General features: G+C 52.2%; 1 protein-coding gene across 5 annotated transcripts; it reads right to left on the reverse strand.

Annotated features, from left to right (window-relative positions):
- Window positions 1–203: 203 nt before the first annotated feature.
- On the reverse strand, window positions 204–14,277 carry RAB3IL1 (RAB3A interacting protein like 1). 5 transcript variants are annotated; one of them, XM_063158232.1, is made up of 12 exons: window positions 12,586–13,023; window positions 9,715–9,949; window positions 9,434–9,529; window positions 7,935–8,012; window positions 7,144–7,359; window positions 5,824–5,949; window positions 4,965–5,093; window positions 4,765–4,877; window positions 4,440–4,463; window positions 3,047–3,146; window positions 2,420–2,486; window positions 204–2,078 (listed from the first exon to the last, which is right to left on the reverse strand). In XM_063158232.1, exons 1-12 carry the CDS (start codon window positions 12,594–12,596, stop codon window positions 1,996–1,998), a joined length of 1,278 nt encoding a protein of 425 aa, XP_063014302.1. In that variant the 5' UTR covers window positions 12,597–13,023; the 3' UTR covers window positions 204–1,995. The 5 variants fall into 5 exon arrangements, with proteins under 5 accessions (XP_063014302.1, XP_063014300.1, XP_063014301.1 ...); XM_063158230.1 differs by lacking the exon at window positions 12,586–13,023 and adding an exon at window positions 10,214–10,323; XM_063158231.1 differs by lacking the exons at window positions 5,824–5,949; window positions 12,586–13,023 and adding an exon at window positions 13,867–14,277.
- Between the last annotated feature and the right edge of the window lie 2,826 nt (window positions 14,278–17,103).

The raw sequence follows: 17,103 nt of genomic DNA on the forward strand, positions 1-17,103 counted from the left end.
AAGGAAGAAGATCCCCCAATTACCCAGCACCCATGCAGTGCTTCCAGCCAGCAAATTAAAGGAGACACAACTGAGCAGGAGATGCCTCAGCTTCCCTCAGGAAGAACAGGAACCTGTTCTGATGAATAAAAGCACCCCAAACTCCATCCTGTATTATTTTCTCTTGAACCCCAAGCACCCCAATCCTCCAACTCCAATCAGGCTTGTAGAGGTTAATAGCAAATGTTTATTTTCCTTTATGAAAGAGCAGGGTGCAACCATCCCACTGCTAACGGAGTGACTTCATTTTCCTTCACAAATTGTTCTCTCCTTTGTTTGAAATGCAAGACAACCTCAGACAAGGCATTGCTCCAGTTCCTTTGGTCTCAAAGTGCTTTTCAACGTGACACCAAGGGGGAAAAAATATCCCACAAACCAAAACATCTCCTAGCCAGAGAGATCATCTCATTCCCAGCGCTGCAATGTTCGTGCAGTGTAGCAGCTCACGGCACAGGAAGACATAGAGAGATAGAAAGGATGGGGGAAGAGATTCAGGGAGAAATTCCAGGGGTGGAATTCACCTGAGCTGAAATCCACAGCTGGGGAAACCAGAGCTGTGTTATTTCTCTCTCCCCTAGACAAAATCCAGCAGCTCAGTGGAAGAAAATCGAGTTCCTCCTGTAATGTCCTTCAGGAGCTGAGGATGGGCACCAGCTTGCTGAGGGTGGCAGAGGGACAGGGTGACAACCCTGTCAGAAGTGGAAACCCCAGAGTGGGTGATGGCTGAGCTGATTCCAGAGTCACTGAAAAAAGGGCTAAATTAGCTACAAAATACTGTCATGGCTTTAATAAACCTGGGTTTGGGCTCAGGACGTGTCAGGCCTGTGCATTCCTACAGCTCCAGTGACATCCCTCCCTCCCAGCACATTTTGGGGCAGGCAGGAACCTCAGCCACATTCCTCATGGGCACACAAAGAGGTCTCAGATTCCCTCACCAGGGATGGCAGCCAAGAAAGTGTCATGATTCCCAGTGGACAGGCATCTTCAGCTCTGATATAACACGGGGAAGGAATCTCTGGGCTTTGGGAATGCCCAGCCTGGGCACATCCCTTCTGGAGACACAAAGAACCCAACCTGGGGCAGGGGTTCTGCCTGAAGAGTGGGAACAGGACTGCCCAAAGCTCCCTCAAGAGCAGGAACAGCTCCAAGACTTGGACTTGTTTGTGGGTGATGTTTGTGTTTAGGAGCACCATGGGGGACTTCACATCAGGGACTGCCACAGGGTGCTGCCTTGGACAACTCCAGCAGATTCCCTAGTCCAGGGGAAAAAATCCTGCAGCCTGCTGGGAGTTAGGAATTTTCCCTGCTCCCTTTCTTCTGCTGGAGGCCCCAGGTGCACAGCTCCAGCCATTCCCCAGCCTGCATAACCCAGTGCCAAACATCCAGCTAAAAACAGGAACAAATCCCTCTTTGTGACTCTGCTGGCAACAAGCTTCTCTTGCAGGCTCCTTGAAAAGGAACAAGGAAGTACTTGGAAACAAACTGTTCAAGATTATTGTGCTCTGCTGGCATTTTCAGGGCTGCTGTGGTCAGCAGGACCTCAGGGACAGCACCTCCTCCATCCCAAAAAAACAAGTGGAACAGACAGCCAGCATCTGTCCTGACAGAGTGGCTCACAAGAAAGGTCCAGAATTCCCACCCTGCACAGGCCTGGCCTCAGGTTATGCCAAAGCAGGCTGCATATAAAAACAAAAGGTTTAAAAAATGGATGTACACTGCATATAGGAGACTCCAGAGTCCATGGATGGCCATCCTGGAGCAGCCAGGGCCAGCCCAGCTCCAGGGGCAGCGTGGCAGCTGCATTCCAGTCACACTTGGAGGAGTGGGACAGCTGAAGGTGGAACTCATGCCTCTTGCTCCTTGCTCCAGGCAGAGGGAAGGTGGGAGGGAGCTGGACAGGCACTGCACTCCAAGCCCTTCCTCCAGGAGCAGTTTCCTCCAGGCTCAGGGCTCTGCTCACATCTCGCTGGGATAAAATCCAAGTTTGGCCAGAGACATCTCCCTGCGGAGCCGCATGATCTCCCAGTACATCAGCTCCACTGCAAAGCACAACAGGGGCAGAGAAGGGGGAAAAACCACCAAAAAGTCAGTAAGGAGGGCAGAACTGCCACCAGCTCCTACTCTGCTGTGCTCCCAGCATTCCCAGAGGGGAAGGAAGCAGGACAGGCCCATCAGGTCACCCCTTACCAGCTCCACCCTAAGCAAAGCTCCCAGGAAGCTGATAAGGAAGAAAGAGATGCTCCCCTCATGCCTCTCTTTTGTAATTTATCTGCTTCTCCAAGACACCCCCAGCCAACCCCACTCCTGTCACTCCAAACAGCTCCTCCCAATTCCTCCCAGTTGCCTCCACAGAGAGCATCCCCCTGGAGCCAGCTCTTACCATCCTGCCTCACCAGGCCTTGCTGGATATAGCGGATGTAGGTGAAGAAGTTGCACACTGCTGTGATCTGGGTGACAGAGAGAAAGAGGGGAAAAAATAAAGAAACAAAGATTTGAGACATTACTTTGGTGTAAGTGATGAAAATGAGTCAAACTCATGCACAGAAAACAAATTTTGTGATATCAGCTCAGGAAAGAATTAACTTGTAAAATCCTCCTCTGAACAAGAGCCCCAACAGCAACATTAACAAATGATCCACCTTCTCCCTCCACAGAAAGGACAGTTTGTTCCCATAGCCAGGCACAGATCTGGACTGGAACAGTAACAGCCTCCAAAGAGCAGAAAATCATTGTGTTTTACAAAGGGGAATTAAATAATAACAATAGAGCCAAACAATCAAAGCTCTGTACTGAATGAAATCATGCCAAGTGAACACACTGAAGGTTATCTGTAAGCAGAAGGAAGAGCTGGATCTGCCCCCTAACCACCAACTAAGAGCTACCTCAACCTCAGGAACAACCTCAATCCCACAGTTTTTCCTCAATTCCAGAGCTGACCCTCAGGAACTCACCCACTGCAGGGCATGGAATGATGTTGGAAGGTCAAGGCACCCTAAGAAGGACTCACCCTGGCCCTGCAGGAAGGGGAAATGTAGTAGTAATTCCCAGAATCCCCCAGCATGATCCGGTGCTTGCAGGTCCTGGGGAGGCCGCTCAGAGCACATTTCCTGCAGGTAAAGGGAACAGCATTTCAGCAATCCAGTGGCACAGCACAGATCCAGCAATTCAGCCACCTGGAGAGATGGAAGTGAGAGATCAGAAGCCACCCCTGTGTCAGGCAGTGCGAAGAAGGAAAAAAAATCCCCTTTGGCTGATATTCTTCTGCTCCTGGAAATATTCCATAAATGGCAAGTTTAGGAGATTTTAGATGAAAGCACCTTTTCCCTGACACAGAGCCCCAGAGGAAACCACAGGAAATATTAAAGAAGTGAGGCTGGAGCAGAGCCTCAATGTCCCCTGGTCTCTGCACATGTCCCCCACATTCCAGGGCAGGCTCAGGTGTATCAGCTTTCCTGGTGAGATGTAAACAGGCTGGCTGGACACCAGAGCTGCCCTCAAAACAGGTAAATCCAGCATTTGAGCAGGATTTGCACATACTCAAAGAACTCAAAACAAGCCAACCCCTCCTTGGGCTGACAGGAAAGGAGCTTGGCTTCCCAATTTTGAGATTTCAGAGAGTGAAAACAGCCTTTTCCATACAATAATCTGCAAGGGGTGCAGCATTCCTTTATTTTCTTCCCTTTTCTCCTGCTACTTGCAAGGCAGATGATTCCCATCATCACTTAAAGCCATAAAGGAGAATTTACAAGTGCACAGTTATCACCCTGTTCCTCAGGGACTCAGTAGGAAGAGGAACATCACTCCCAAACTGCAAAAAACCTTCTCTAGGGAGCCACAGGGGGTGACAGCAGAGGGGAGCAGATGTTTCAGAGAGCTCCTGAGCTTGTCCCTAGACTTGTTTTCCACTGCTCTCAAGGCAAACATTAGCCAAGAGTGGAAGCACGGGTTCCAAGTGTCCAGATGCAAGGAGAAGTAATCATTTACCAAATATTAACACAACCTAAGGAGACTGAATTCCCAAAAGGTGCAGGGTGACCAAAAACTTTGTAAACAAGATACCTGTAAGGAGCCACATATTTGAGTATTGCAACATTCTGGAAAAGAGTGACTCTTGCTTGATTGGTACCACTTGGTGTAAAACCACAGCTATCACAATCAAACAAACGAAAATAGCCATAAAAATCAGTGTTTTGCATCTGGGGAAAAAGGGAACAAATTCCTTTTGGGTCTTTTATTGCCAATGGGCTCCTTCCCTTCCTGCCTGGGTGGAACTGAGACAGAGTTAAAGAGTTAGGTCAGCTCAGCAAAAACCTCCAAGTTGTCACATGGTGCTGAGTTAGTGACTTGTTAATGCTCCAGAGACCTTTGATCACTGGCTGAACAATAAATATTTCACTTACGTTACGATTTGTGACCGGAAGCCACTGTGAAGACAAAAAATAAATTTAAAAAATCAAAAGGAAACTGGTAAACACAGGATGGGTTGTTTGGGGAATAATTTGCAGGAAAAGTGGTAGGAAACCTGCATGTCCCTTCTGTCACAGGGACATCTCAGAAGGTAAGAAAGGACTTCAATTTAATATCTGAATAAAATCCCTCCTCTGTTTGGAGTATCACATCACTCCCGCTAGTGGGAGGTGGCCCCAAGCTGCCTGTCACATCACTCCGTGACAGGGGACAAACCAGCAGCAAGGAGGGGACAAGGCAGGGAGACATGGTCCTTACTTGGGGCCACCACACTCTTCTGCTGCCACCTTCCCCACAGGGACAGCCTGGAAAGCCACGGGCTCGATGGTGAGGGTGTTCTGCTCCACTGCCACTCGCACCAGCTCCGACAGCTGCAGCAGAACAAGGGAGAGCAGGAATGAATTCCAGGAAGGGAACACTCCAGAGCTGCCAGCTGCTCCTGCTTCTCCAGCACTCACCTCCTGCTTGGTGAAGTCCAGACAAGGTCCTACATCTTCTCGGTAAATTCTGTCCAGGAAGGAGCAGGATTTGTCCAAAGTTGGAGATTCCTTCCAGGCCTGGAACTCGGCAAATAAAATGGAGTCGACCTGCAGCAAGTGTCCAAGAGGAGCAGGAAGAGGGAGGAATACCGTGTCATAAAGCACCTGATACTATGCAGGAAACCCATGAAACATCTGCTCTGCAGCTGGAGAGGCTCAGACATCATGGAAGTATCTGAGGGGAGCTGCCTGGCTCCAAGGATCTCTTGTGTCCCACACAGCAGCAGTTCTGTGCCACAGTGACACGGCCACCCTGGGCTGTGTGTGCCAGAAGCCTGCAGGCATCTCTCTATCCCATTTTCCTCCAGGTGGCTTTTCCTCCTTCCAGTGGCTGCAAGAAAGCCACCACACAACCACCGAATAGACAAAGTGCACATTCAACTCGTGGCAGGAATGATGAGGGGCAAGAGGAGACTCTGTGGGATCTGTCATTTAAATCCCAGATGGATCACTGGGCAAAGCACCAACCTGACTGACAAAGCAGCTCCTACAAGCCCAACAAAAGTTTCTGAAAGGAAAAAATAAAACTAAGCTGAGCAACACAAAGAACATGAGTGAATGCAGCTGGAAAAGTCCAGATTCCAGCACATCCCCTCGTGCCATGGAGACTGCTCAGCTGGGACCAGCAACAGCTTCAGAGCCACAGGATGGAAAAAAAAATGGAGAAAGAGCAAAATGAAAGGAAAAAAAATGGAGATTAGCATAAAAGGAAGCTGGAACTGAAAGGCTGGAAGCGTGAGAGGCAGGTGGGTCCCACCCATTCCCAAAGGTTGGTTACCTGCCGTGAGGAAGAGAAGGAGGAAGCATCTGCTCCCAAGGCCTGCCAGCCTGGCTCATAGGTGATGTGGATAGCCTTCCCAGGGAGGATGCAAAGGAGCAGGGAGAGGAGAGCAGGGAAACCAGACTTGGAGGGCAGAGGGAAAGACAGACAGTGAAGGAAGAGGTTTAGAGAGACAGGCAAAGAGGGAGGTAAAAACATGAGATACAGAGAAAGGCTCAAGTCCTGCCCTGCAGGAACTGAGCATGGTCCTCATGGCACCACAGGGCCACAGGCCACATCTTTAGACTTCAGCTTGAGGTGCAGAAAGGGAACAGAAATTACCATTTTTAGGCCCAATTTAAGATCTTTCCCATAGAGCACCAACTCTCTGAATGCCAGGTTCCCTTTTATCACTTCTCCCATAAGGATTCTGAAGGACAAAAAACCATCCCATCCTTGATATAGAACATTGGCAACTCTGGAGGCTGAGCCCTGAGATTTGAAACCACAGGAGATCTGCACCCTATGGAAGTGGCTTCCATGAAGAAATGACAGATCCAAATCTTTAACAAGCCTTTGTGTTCCCTCAACAATTCTTCACAACACAGGTCCGTAGTTCCCAAAAAATCACCTATGAGACATATTCCTGCAGCACATTTTTCTTCAGTTTCATTTTTCCTGACCAAGTGCTTCCTATTTGCTTCCCAGGACAGCTGTGTCCACATCTGGCTAGTGGAACTGCCTTCTACTCAGCAACTCTCCACATCTGCTCACAGCACTGGCACCCCCTAGATCTGCCCCTCAGTGACGCCTCAACTGCTTCCTGTCCCGACAAAGAGGAAACCCCCACAAAAGGAAGCCCTCCAGTGCCTACCTCAGCACAAATTTAGGGAACAGGGCACAAACAGCTGCTCAGTGAGACAACAGAGCTCTGTGAGAAGCCCAGAGCTCCCAGAGCGGCAGCTCCGAGGCCAACGCAGGTGATGTCCCTGACCCACCTTTCTGCATTCTGGGCTGACAGGCTCTGGAGCCACATTCTGGCTGGCAGATGTCACCATGGCACTGCTGGTGCTCTTGTTCCACCTGTGGCCCTTCCTGAAGCCAGCTTTGGATGCTCAGGATGTCCCTGACCCACCTCTCTGCACTCCTGCTGGATGTCCCACACCCACCTCTGCCCTCCTGGCTGGATGTCCCACACCCACCTCTCTGCACTCCTGCTGGATGTCCCACACCCACCTCTCTGCACTCCTGGCTGGATGTCCCACACCACCTCTCTGCCCTCCTGGCTGGATGTCCCATACCCACCTCTGCCCTCCTGGCTGGATGTCCCACACCCACCTCTCTGCACTCACGGCTGACAGGCTCTGGAGCCACGTTCTGGCTGGCAGCTGACACCATGGCACTGCTGGTGCTCTTGTTCCTCCCGTGGCCCTTCCTGAAGCCACCTTTGGAAGGGCTCTGCAGCTGAGGGTGCAGCTCCCGGTTCGGGGAGGACGGTGTGGATGTGATCACCAGCGTCTTCAGGGCTGTCACCTCTGCCTGCAGCATGTCAATCTGGGGACACAAGCAAGAGTCACCCTTGGCACCTGCTGGGCTCCAGTTTGCTGCATCCCATCAAACATTGAAGCCACAGGGAAGCAGCTAAAAGCCCAGCCATGAAGCCGCTTCCCATCCTCCCAGTGCCACCATCATCCAGAACTTTAAACAGCAGCTGTTTGGGAATCTACCCCTTCTGTCGCAGGCTCTTCTCAGAACTAATGATTCCAAAGAAATTTCTCTCTCCTCAAGATGGAGCCATTTGAGCAGCCCTGTGGTGCAGCCATGTCAGGAAATTCCAACTCCCCAGGTTCCTGCTCTATCCTTCCATCCCAGGGCTGCAACAATTGAACTCATTATTTCTCTGTGGATCCATTTCCCTAGAGAGAGCAGGATCAGCAGGAGACTGCAATGCAAGGATATCTGTGAGGCCTTTTCCCACTCACTCAAGTGTCTGCCAGAAAGGGACCACAGCATCTCACAGAGATGAAGCTGCACTTCACTCTGCTCAGCCAACAAACAGCCCCGTGGCCAGGCTGGGCAGAGATATCACCACACCAACCCCAAAAATGAAGTCACAGAGAGTCACTCACCTTGCCCCGAGCCTCCCTGAGCTGTTTCTCTGCTGCAGCCTGTTTGGTGTTGGCTTCTCTCACCATCTTGTGGGCTTCCTGCACCAGAGAGAGTTTTAATCCACCTGCCGCACCCCAGCTCACACAGCCAACAAGGCAGGCCCCAGGTTTGCCACATCACATGTTCCAGGCAAGGGGACAGACATCCCTGCCACATCCAGAGGGTTTGTTCCTTCAGCTGTGCAGAGCCTGCCCTCAGAATTTCCCAGAGAATGCTCCCAGTGCCAGAGCCTGGAGTGCATCCCCTTTCCAGGAGTGTAGCTGGCTAAGTTAAGGAGTTTAGCTGGCCAAGGTCATCTCTCACTGATAGGGGCTGCTGAGAAGAATGCCAGAAGCAAGGACCTGCCTTTCTTTGCCCTTGGGAATTGCTTTGACATTAGAACCCCCTGTTCCACACCACAGCTGTGCCTGCCCCTGTCCCAAGAGCTGTGACTCCAGCCTCACCTCAGCCTGGTTCCTGCAGTCACTGCAGCCTTGCTGGGTGATCCCTGCACTGGCGCCTGACCCTGACTGCTGCCTGTGGCTCTGATCCTGATCCACACTCATTGCTCAGTGTTGGTGAGGGCACTGCTCCTGCCTGCCTTGTTACTGCACTTTGCTCCTGCTCCCCTTTTGGAGCAGCTGGTCCCACTGCCCCAGGCATGGCTGTCACCCAGCAGGAGCTGGAACTCACGTGAGGGCCAAATGGTGCAAACTGGCTTAGAAGCTTTGCCCACAGGAAGAGGGGAGCAGGATGCAGCCCAGCTGGGGCCTCCCTGCAGTCTGGAAACAGCATCTGGCCATGGCCACCAAAGGAAGGGGACATCCCTTGGCTACATGATCTCCAAGATCACCCTGTGCTCAGGCAGCCAAAATTTTGGGAGGGAGTGCTTCCTTGGCTCTCACAGCCCTGCATTTCAAAGGTACAGATGGGCTCTGGCTTTCCTCATTATCGAGACAGATCCAGACATTAGAGCTGCTGGTGAACAGGATTTTGCCAGGATACAGCTTGGCAAGAATCCCATTACAACAAAAAACCACCAAAACAAAACCAAAAACCAGCAAGCCTTCTGGACCCTCATTGGAGCAGAGTGGATGAGGACATCCAGCATGTTCCCACCCCCAGCAAGGGCTGGGATGAGCCAGGGAATCATCTCTATTACAGAGGAGCTGCTCAGACTGCAGAGCAGCCATGGAGAGGGACAGGGAGCTATGCTTGGCTCCAGCTCCAGGCATTCCCACGTTTTGGAACCATAACTACTTTGCTCTTTATGCTACCCCACAGCTCCTAGAAGGAGAAGGAAATCCAGGTAAAGGCTCCACCTGCACCACTGACCAGCTCTGCTTCTCCAAATGGGAAAGAACAACAAGGGAGAGGAGGAAATTGTGAGAGGAGAGCTGGAAGTCCAGGGAAAGCCTGTCTTAAAGGAGCTGGATGCAAGCTTAGCTTAAGAAATGATGGGAAAGGAAGAGGGTGGTACCTCAAACAGGCTGGCTGTTAATTCCTCCAGCTCCTGCTCCAGCTGTTCCCTGACTTTTGACAATCTCTCACATTCTTTGTCCTTGAGCTTCAGCTCCTGTTGAGGAAATGGAAAGGGATAGGAACGCTGATGTCCTTCCCCAGCCTGTCAATCACAGCCCTTCCTCCCCACCCCAGCACCTGATCCATGACCCAAGATTCCTGCCACCACCTCCAGGAAAGTCCCCTCTGCTCCAACCTGTGCCACCCTCCCCAGGAGGTCCCCAAAACCCTGGGGCTCACCTTCTGTGCTTTGTGCAGCTCATCCCTCAGGAACTCTGAGCCCTTTTCCCGGATCTCCACCGAGGAGCTGCGCAGCCGGGACACGTTGAGCTGCTCCGTGGACTGGGCTTCATGCACACCTCCAGCATCCTGGCATCCACCCTCTGGCTCCTCCTTGTCACCTTTGGATGGCATCAGGGGCTTCCAGTGTCCCACAGCGGGTGGATTCTGGCTCTCTTCCTCCAAACTGACCTGGCTGGGGGTAACAGCACAGGGAAAATGAGCATGGGGGTGATCCAGAACCTTCCTCCAACACTCACAACACATCCAGTCCTGGGCACAGGCAGTGGGAATGAGGCAGGGAGGGTGATGGGGAAGAATTTGGGCAGCAACAGCTGCGCCTGTTCCTCTGCCCTGCAACCCTATGGAAGCGCTTTACCCTTCTGGCAGGGTGTCTTTATTAACTCAGGATAATAACCAGGAGAATGAAGGATAGCTCCTCCAGAGATCCCATTCTCACCTGCTGTCCAAGAAAAACATCCTTCAGATAGATTTTTAGGATTCCAGATAACACCCAGCAGACCTAAGGTCAGACTTCCCTACTGAAGTAGGGAAGCAAAAAAAAAAAAAAAAAAAAAAAAAGGGCAAAAAAAGGCAATACAGCTTTCCCATTCTTAATACAAAGAGCCCAATTCCCTCTGCTGCCAACCCAGCCTTCCTCTACCCCCTGCATCTGCTTCAGAAGGAAAATATCTATTTTAACCAATTTTTAACCTATTTTCCCACCAATTTCCCACCAAAATGCCCCACAGAGCTGTCTAAACCAGTGTATTTTCCACAAGCTGAGTCGAAGCCCTATTTTTTAGTTTCAGTAGCCAGCAAGCAGAAACACCCTAGAAAGAAGAAACCAAAAGAGTGACCCAGGACATTGCACCCCAGTGCTCAGCAGGGCTCTGTCAACTCCCAAATTAACACAGAGTCTGGAGAAGTTTTAGGAATGGAAAACATCACTGGAGTGCCTGCATGCAGGGCACTGCTGTCACTGTGGTGTTTGCATTTTGCCTCTTCCTCACTGAACTCTCCCCATGGAATCTCCCTCCGTTTGAAGGCAGGGGCAGTGTGTCCAAGCCCTCCCCACATGGAAGCTTTCTGCCCTGCCCAGACACAGACACTGCCCTGCTGATTAACCTGCTGCTGCTTATCTCTGGCTCACAAGCTCTGGCTGAGCTCTGGTGCCCTTCTCTTCGTGCACCTCCTCCCACACTTCTGGACACTGCTCCTCACCCACCACCTCCTCCTGCAGAGCAGCCATCACCTCTTTTTGCTCAGGCTCACTTTTTCCTCTTCCCTTTGCCCCATCTCTGTGTTCTCCTCTCCTGCATTCCTGCCAGGCCATGCTCTTTCCCCTTGCTCTGACTCCATACAGGCTCAGCTAATCTCCTCAGTCCAGAGTGTTCTATCACCTTTTCCACTCTAATTTCTCCCTTTCTGTGCCCCCCAAGCTGTCCAAGACCAACAGCTTGCCACAGCCACCTTCCAAAGAGGGAACAAAGCTGCAGGTTCCAGCTGAATCAGCTCAGGTGTCATAGGAAAGCATGTGGAAAAGCACACGTGGAGAACTCTCAGAACACTGGGAAGAATTCACACCAGAAAGGAGCAAGAAAACCAGAGCACGGAGGATAAAAATAATAAATAAAAGAAGCAGCAAGGAAAAGGGACATTTCACCAGCCTACTGATATAAATACACTTAATCTAACCCACAGGAAGGAAAAATAATGTTGTTCCTTTATGACTCTCTAATTCTCAGCTGAAAGTTGCCTCAGGAGACAGATATTTCAGCGTATTTCCACACGCTACAGAAGAAAACTGGAGGATATGGAGGAATTAAACAGTCCCACCCACACTCTGTAATGCCAAAAACATATCCTGGAAACTCATCTACAACAGAATAGCTCATTCTTTCTCCACACCATGCAAACAGAATCCCTATGGAAGCTTTGGCTATGCTGGTTCTGCTCAGTGTCCAGGCGGGGCTCTGAAATCCTATCCCAGAGACCAAAGGACCACCAGAAACACTTCCTCTCTTGCTGACTGGTAGCTGTCTTTCCAGGAAAAATGGATCATATCCTAAGAGTCACGCACTGACACAAGAAATGCAAATCTACACACACACAAAAAAAAATTTCCCAACACCCCATAACCTTCTAAAGTTGGTTTCTGTAGAAAAAGCAAAAAAATGTGCAGGATCTGCACATTTTCCAGCGGGCCCCACATGTTTCCTGCAGCGCTGATCCGACGGGGTTGTTTCCTGTGCAAGCAGCCTCCAGCTCTCTCCAGGTTAAACTCTTACCCCAGGTTTGGGAGCAGGGCCTGACTTTTCCATCCCCAGTGGGGATGGATGCCTGACCTGCATCGCCATGGACCGGCATCAGTCCAGAGTGGCTCATCATCCCAAGTGTGCTCAGCATCATCCCTCAAATGTTTGGCAGAGCATCTGGCAGTGGTTTATTCTATTTTTATGTTATTATATTATAGCAGAACACACGTTGGTGTTTCTTGTCTTCTCCTTAGCAATGAAACGTCAAGTTCTGTATCTGGGGATGCTGCTGCCTCCGTATTCTATCTCCTTACTTGGCTTCCACACAACTTCTTCCCTGTGAGAGTGATGGAACAGATTTCCCAGAGAAGCCGTGGCTGCCCCATCCCTGGAAGTGTCCACGCCACGTTGGACAAGCTTGGAGCAACCTGGTCTAATGGAAGGTGTCCCTGCCCGCGGCAGGAGAAGATAAACTTCAAGACCCCCTTCCAACACAAACCATTCCCGGACTCTACGGAGGCACACAGCCCCGGCACACGGACGCCACTCCTTCCCCGTGCAGACCCGCACCTACCCCCGCAACATCGCTGGGTCCCGCTGCTGCCGATGCTGCTCACGGCGGAGGCGCGCCCGCCACAGCCCCCATGGCCGGGGCAGCCGCACCGGGAGCTGTGTCTGGAGGAGAAGCCGGAGCCAGAAGCGGAGACGCGCCCGGAGAAGCCGCAGCCGGACCGGGAGTCGTGCCCGAAGGGACCCGACCCGGACCCGCCACCGGATCCGTGCCCGGAGGAGCCGAGTCAGGAGGGATCAGGACCCGAGGCTCCGGGGGATCGGTGCCCGGAGGAGCCGCAGCCGAGCCAGGAGGGATCAGACCCGGAGGCTCCGGCGGATCCGTGACCGGAGGAGCCGCAGCCGAGCCAGGAGGGATCAGACCCGGAGGCTCTGGCGGATCCGTGCCCGGAGGACCCAGAACGGGACCGGTTCCCGGAGGCTCCGGAGCCGATCCCGGGCAGCCGCGGCCCCGCCGCCCACGTGATGCGGCGCGGCTGCGCCCTGAGCGCCGCCGGCCCGGGGGGTCCCTGCGGGCGCGGGCGGGACGGGCTGAGCCGGCAGCCAGCGGCGTTTGTCACCCATGGACTCACCGCGGGACAGGGAGGACGTGCAAGGAAATGTCCGACCAATGTCCCTCCGCTCCGCTCTTCGTGCCCGGCTCGGAATCGCTGGCTGGCTTCCTCCGCCTCCTTCCCGACAGCGGGCTGGGGAATGGGGGCTGCTGTCTGTGCTGCTCCTTCTTCCTCAAGAGGAGGATGCCTCACACTCCGCCCCTGCTCCAGCGTGGGGTTCCTCCCACGTGAGAAGTCCTCCTTCTTCAAGGAGCTCTTCATGCACTGCCCTAGCGTGGGTCCCTTCCACAGGGTCAGGAATAGGCAGCTCCAGCGCGGGCTCCTCTCTCTCCACATGTCCTGCCAGGACCCTGCTCCAGCACAGGCTCCCTGTGGGGCCACAGCCTCCGCTCCAGCGTGGGCTCCTCCATGGGCTGCCGGTGAACCTCTGCTTCCCTACAGCCCCCCGCTACCAAAACGGTGCCATACAAAGCCAATACAGAGGGGAAACATAGGATGTAAACGCAGGAAGGTGGAAGGATGGGGGAAATCTGGCTGGGGGGAAATCGGCTGCTGGTCCAGGGTTTTTATACTTCAAGTGGAGCACTGGGCTCAGAACCCAACGGCCAAACCACTTCTGCTGTCACCCTTGTTCCACAGTGGATCCCATTGCCACCTGTGGATTGACAGCACTGGAATTTTGAACCAAAACCTGCTGCTGCTCTCAGAGGACATTTCCCATCATATCCTACCTTGCCATTGCCCTGGGCTTCCCTCCAGGCAGCTGTACTCCTTTGGAGCCTTCACACACAGCGACAGCTCCCTCCCTGCTCTCAGCTTGTCCATCCTCTGCCTCTGGGACAGACCCAACACCGGAGGCAGGAGAGTCAGACATGGTGATCCTGGTGTCCACTGCAGGATTTTGCTGTGGATACCGCACAGGGAGCAATCCTCTGTCCCAGCATCTCCTGGGTGTCTGTGTCACCTTCAGCCCTGCCCTGCCTCATGGCCGGGATCCGTGGGGACAGCACAGGCCAAGCCCATGCTCTGAAGTCTGGGAACGGAGTGTCCGGGATGTTTGTGTCTCTGGCTGCAACCTTTGCTATCTTCAGAGAACTTTTGGGAGGAGGGGAAAGATCTTCAGCTCTGCAAAGCACACCAGATGTAATTAGTCTTTGTAATTATTAACTCCCAAGGCTTGGCCAGCAGCAACAGAGGGTCCTCAGATTAGAAAGGTAGAAGTGCTTCCAGGAACCAACAAAGGCAGGAAGGATGAGAGCTGACAGTGCTGACAGGAAGCTTTGAGAGGGATGTGCTGAATCCCAACCACTTGAAAAAGTAACTTGTCATAAGGGGGAGAGTAGCATGTGCTCCCTTCTTCTTCCCAGAAGAGAAGCAGGCAAGGAAAAAGGGGAAAGTGGAAATAAAAGGAAGGGAAATGACAGGGAAGGAAAGGGGAAGAAAAAGAAAAAGCCAGACAGATGCTGGGAAGGGAAGGAAGAACAGGCATTATCTTTGAGTTTGGAAAGCAAAATCTGACTTGCTGACACCCCTTACCCAGCAAACTCAAACCAGATGGTATTGCCATGGAAAGGAGAACAAATGGCCTGAAACTCCAGGCTCCATCCAGCCCCTCCTGGCTGGCTCCTTAGCTGTGCCACATGTTTGCTCAGCTGGCTGCAAGGGCTGCAGCAAGGCTCCTCTGGGGTCTCTGATTTCCAGCACCAGCACGTTTGATCCTCCCTTTGGCACCTAATCCCCACCACAATTCCTAAGGCAAGAGACAAGGGACCTCATTTTCCTGCTATATGCACTGAACTGTGCAACATCAGAGGCAAAGTGAGAGATTTGTCACCATGCAAGCCCCTAAAAGCAAAATGCAAAGGGTCAGATGGAACTTGGCACAGGCACCCTCAGCTCTCAGGGCAGCAAGAATTAGTGAGGAATTCTGCAGCATGAGGGGAACAAGCCTGGGGGTCCTCACAAAAGCACTGCAGGGTCACTGCATCCTCTTCAAACATTTCTGGCCAGTCAAACCTCTGACTAAATCCTGTCCATGAAAAACAGTATCTCCCTAGACACTTTCCAGTTCATTTAAAAAAAAAATTACATCACATTTCAAGGAAGAATGTAGTTTGCAGAGACACCTCTGATGCCAGCTGCCTCTGTGTCTATCCCAGCCCTGAAATTGGAGAAGGAAAAGGGATTTCACCAAGCTTTGGGACCCGCTGTCCCTAAAAGCACTTACTGTTCTCTGGGAGAGAGCAAGGAGGGCACTGTGCCTTTCCCAGCCAGCTGCTGCAAACTCAGCACTGAGAGAGGCCCTTTGGCATTCCCAAAGCAGGGATTCAACTCCCAGCACAGCAATTCAATCTCTACATCTTCAGCATGGAGAAAACAAGGATGATTCCAGGGCTCTGAGGCTGAGGATGGATGTCAGCACCTCTTTGCCTCCTGCTCTGCTGAGCAGGGCAGGCTTTCAGACCATGCTCCTCCTCAGGTTCTGAGGCCACGGGAGATGTGGAAAGAGATCCAAGCAGCTCTGCCACGCTGGTAGCCCCTCAGTTATTTACTTTAATATTAAATTCCACACATTTTTCCTACTGTCCCTGGGGCAGCTGTGGAGCACACGAGCTGCCAGCAGAGTTGCTCTCAGAGGAGGGCAGCAGAGGCCCCCAGATGCCAGCACATCCCTCCACAAACAGCAGGACACTCAGGGGGTTGTTTTTCCACATCCCCAGGAGCAGCCAAACTGCTCCCAACAGCTGCAGCAAATGTCTCACCTGCTGAAGTATTTTGGTCTCCCTGCTGTGTGTGGGGATGAGGGTTCAGGCACTAAGACCCTCGAGATCTATCTCAGCCTGCCTGTTCAGCAATTCCAGCCCTGGAGGTGGATGGACTACAATGCCTCCAGAGAAGGTCCCTTGCTCTCATGTCCCTTCACAGAGCACTGATCCCACGTTTTAAACCATGCTCTCTTTGCCACTGGCAGCAATTCCCAGACTGCACCAGAAATCCCACATCAGGCAGATGCCAGGCAGCACCTGCTCCAGAGGAGCAGTGAGGTAACCCACTCCGCTGGTCAAGGACCAGTCACAGAAGGGAGAAAACTACAGCTGGGACAAAATGATCCCAACTACTGATGTTAAATGTCAAAGACAAAGCACAGGAGAAAGTTGGTTATTACAGGAGCCTGGGTCTCCAGCTGCTCTTACCTGCAAGGATCAGAGCTGTGCTCCCTCTCCAGTGTCCCACAGCTGCCTAAACGATGGAAGACCAGTTAATTAAGAAAAGATTTTGATTCAGAGTCTTATGGAAGGGGAATGTCCTTAAGACCTGAGCAGAAGCACTGAGGAGGTGGTAGAAGGGAAGGACAGTCACAATTGGGAAGGAGCAGAAAAGGGACTAAGAACCCTGGGAAGAAAGAGGGAAGGAGTTCCCTGGCTTGGTGGAAGTTTGAGGGCAAGGCAAGGACCAATGTTTCCCAGGATGTCATGCAAGGAAGCACAGTGACAGCTCTCAAGCACTGCTGGAAAAGAGCAAAAGAAAGCAAACACATGGAAAGAGTCTCAGAAAACCAGTAGCAGAGTGGAAATCCCCATCATCCAAACCACAACCAGAGAGGTGGCAAACTCATCCAGGACAGTGAGGGATGAGGGGAAACAGCCTGTGAGAGCCAGGCAGAGCATGGACCAGGTGTTTCACTGACCTAGGGAAGAGAGGGCAGCCCCCAAGAGCACCATGGTGGAAAATTCCAGCCCTGCATAATCTCCTGGGGTTCCTGTAAGATTGTGACACGGAGAGAGGGACCAAACAGGAAAGAATTAGAGGAAAAATGCCTCTCTTCTGGCAGCCACCATGGCTGTGCCAGGAGTTAGCAGCAGCGGAGCAGCCAGCCCTGCCTCCCCCTCCTCCGGCCGCCTCTATAAACACGCAGGGCTTACTCAGAAGATTAGGAGGGAACAGGGCAAAAGACAACAGAGTCTCTT

The sequence above is a fragment of the Melospiza melodia genome, chromosome 6 (genome assembly GCF_035770615.1).
Source record: "Melospiza melodia melodia isolate bMelMel2 chromosome 6, bMelMel2.pri, whole genome shotgun sequence".
NCBI classification, from domain to species: Eukaryota; Metazoa; Chordata; class Aves; order Passeriformes; family Passerellidae; genus Melospiza; species Melospiza melodia.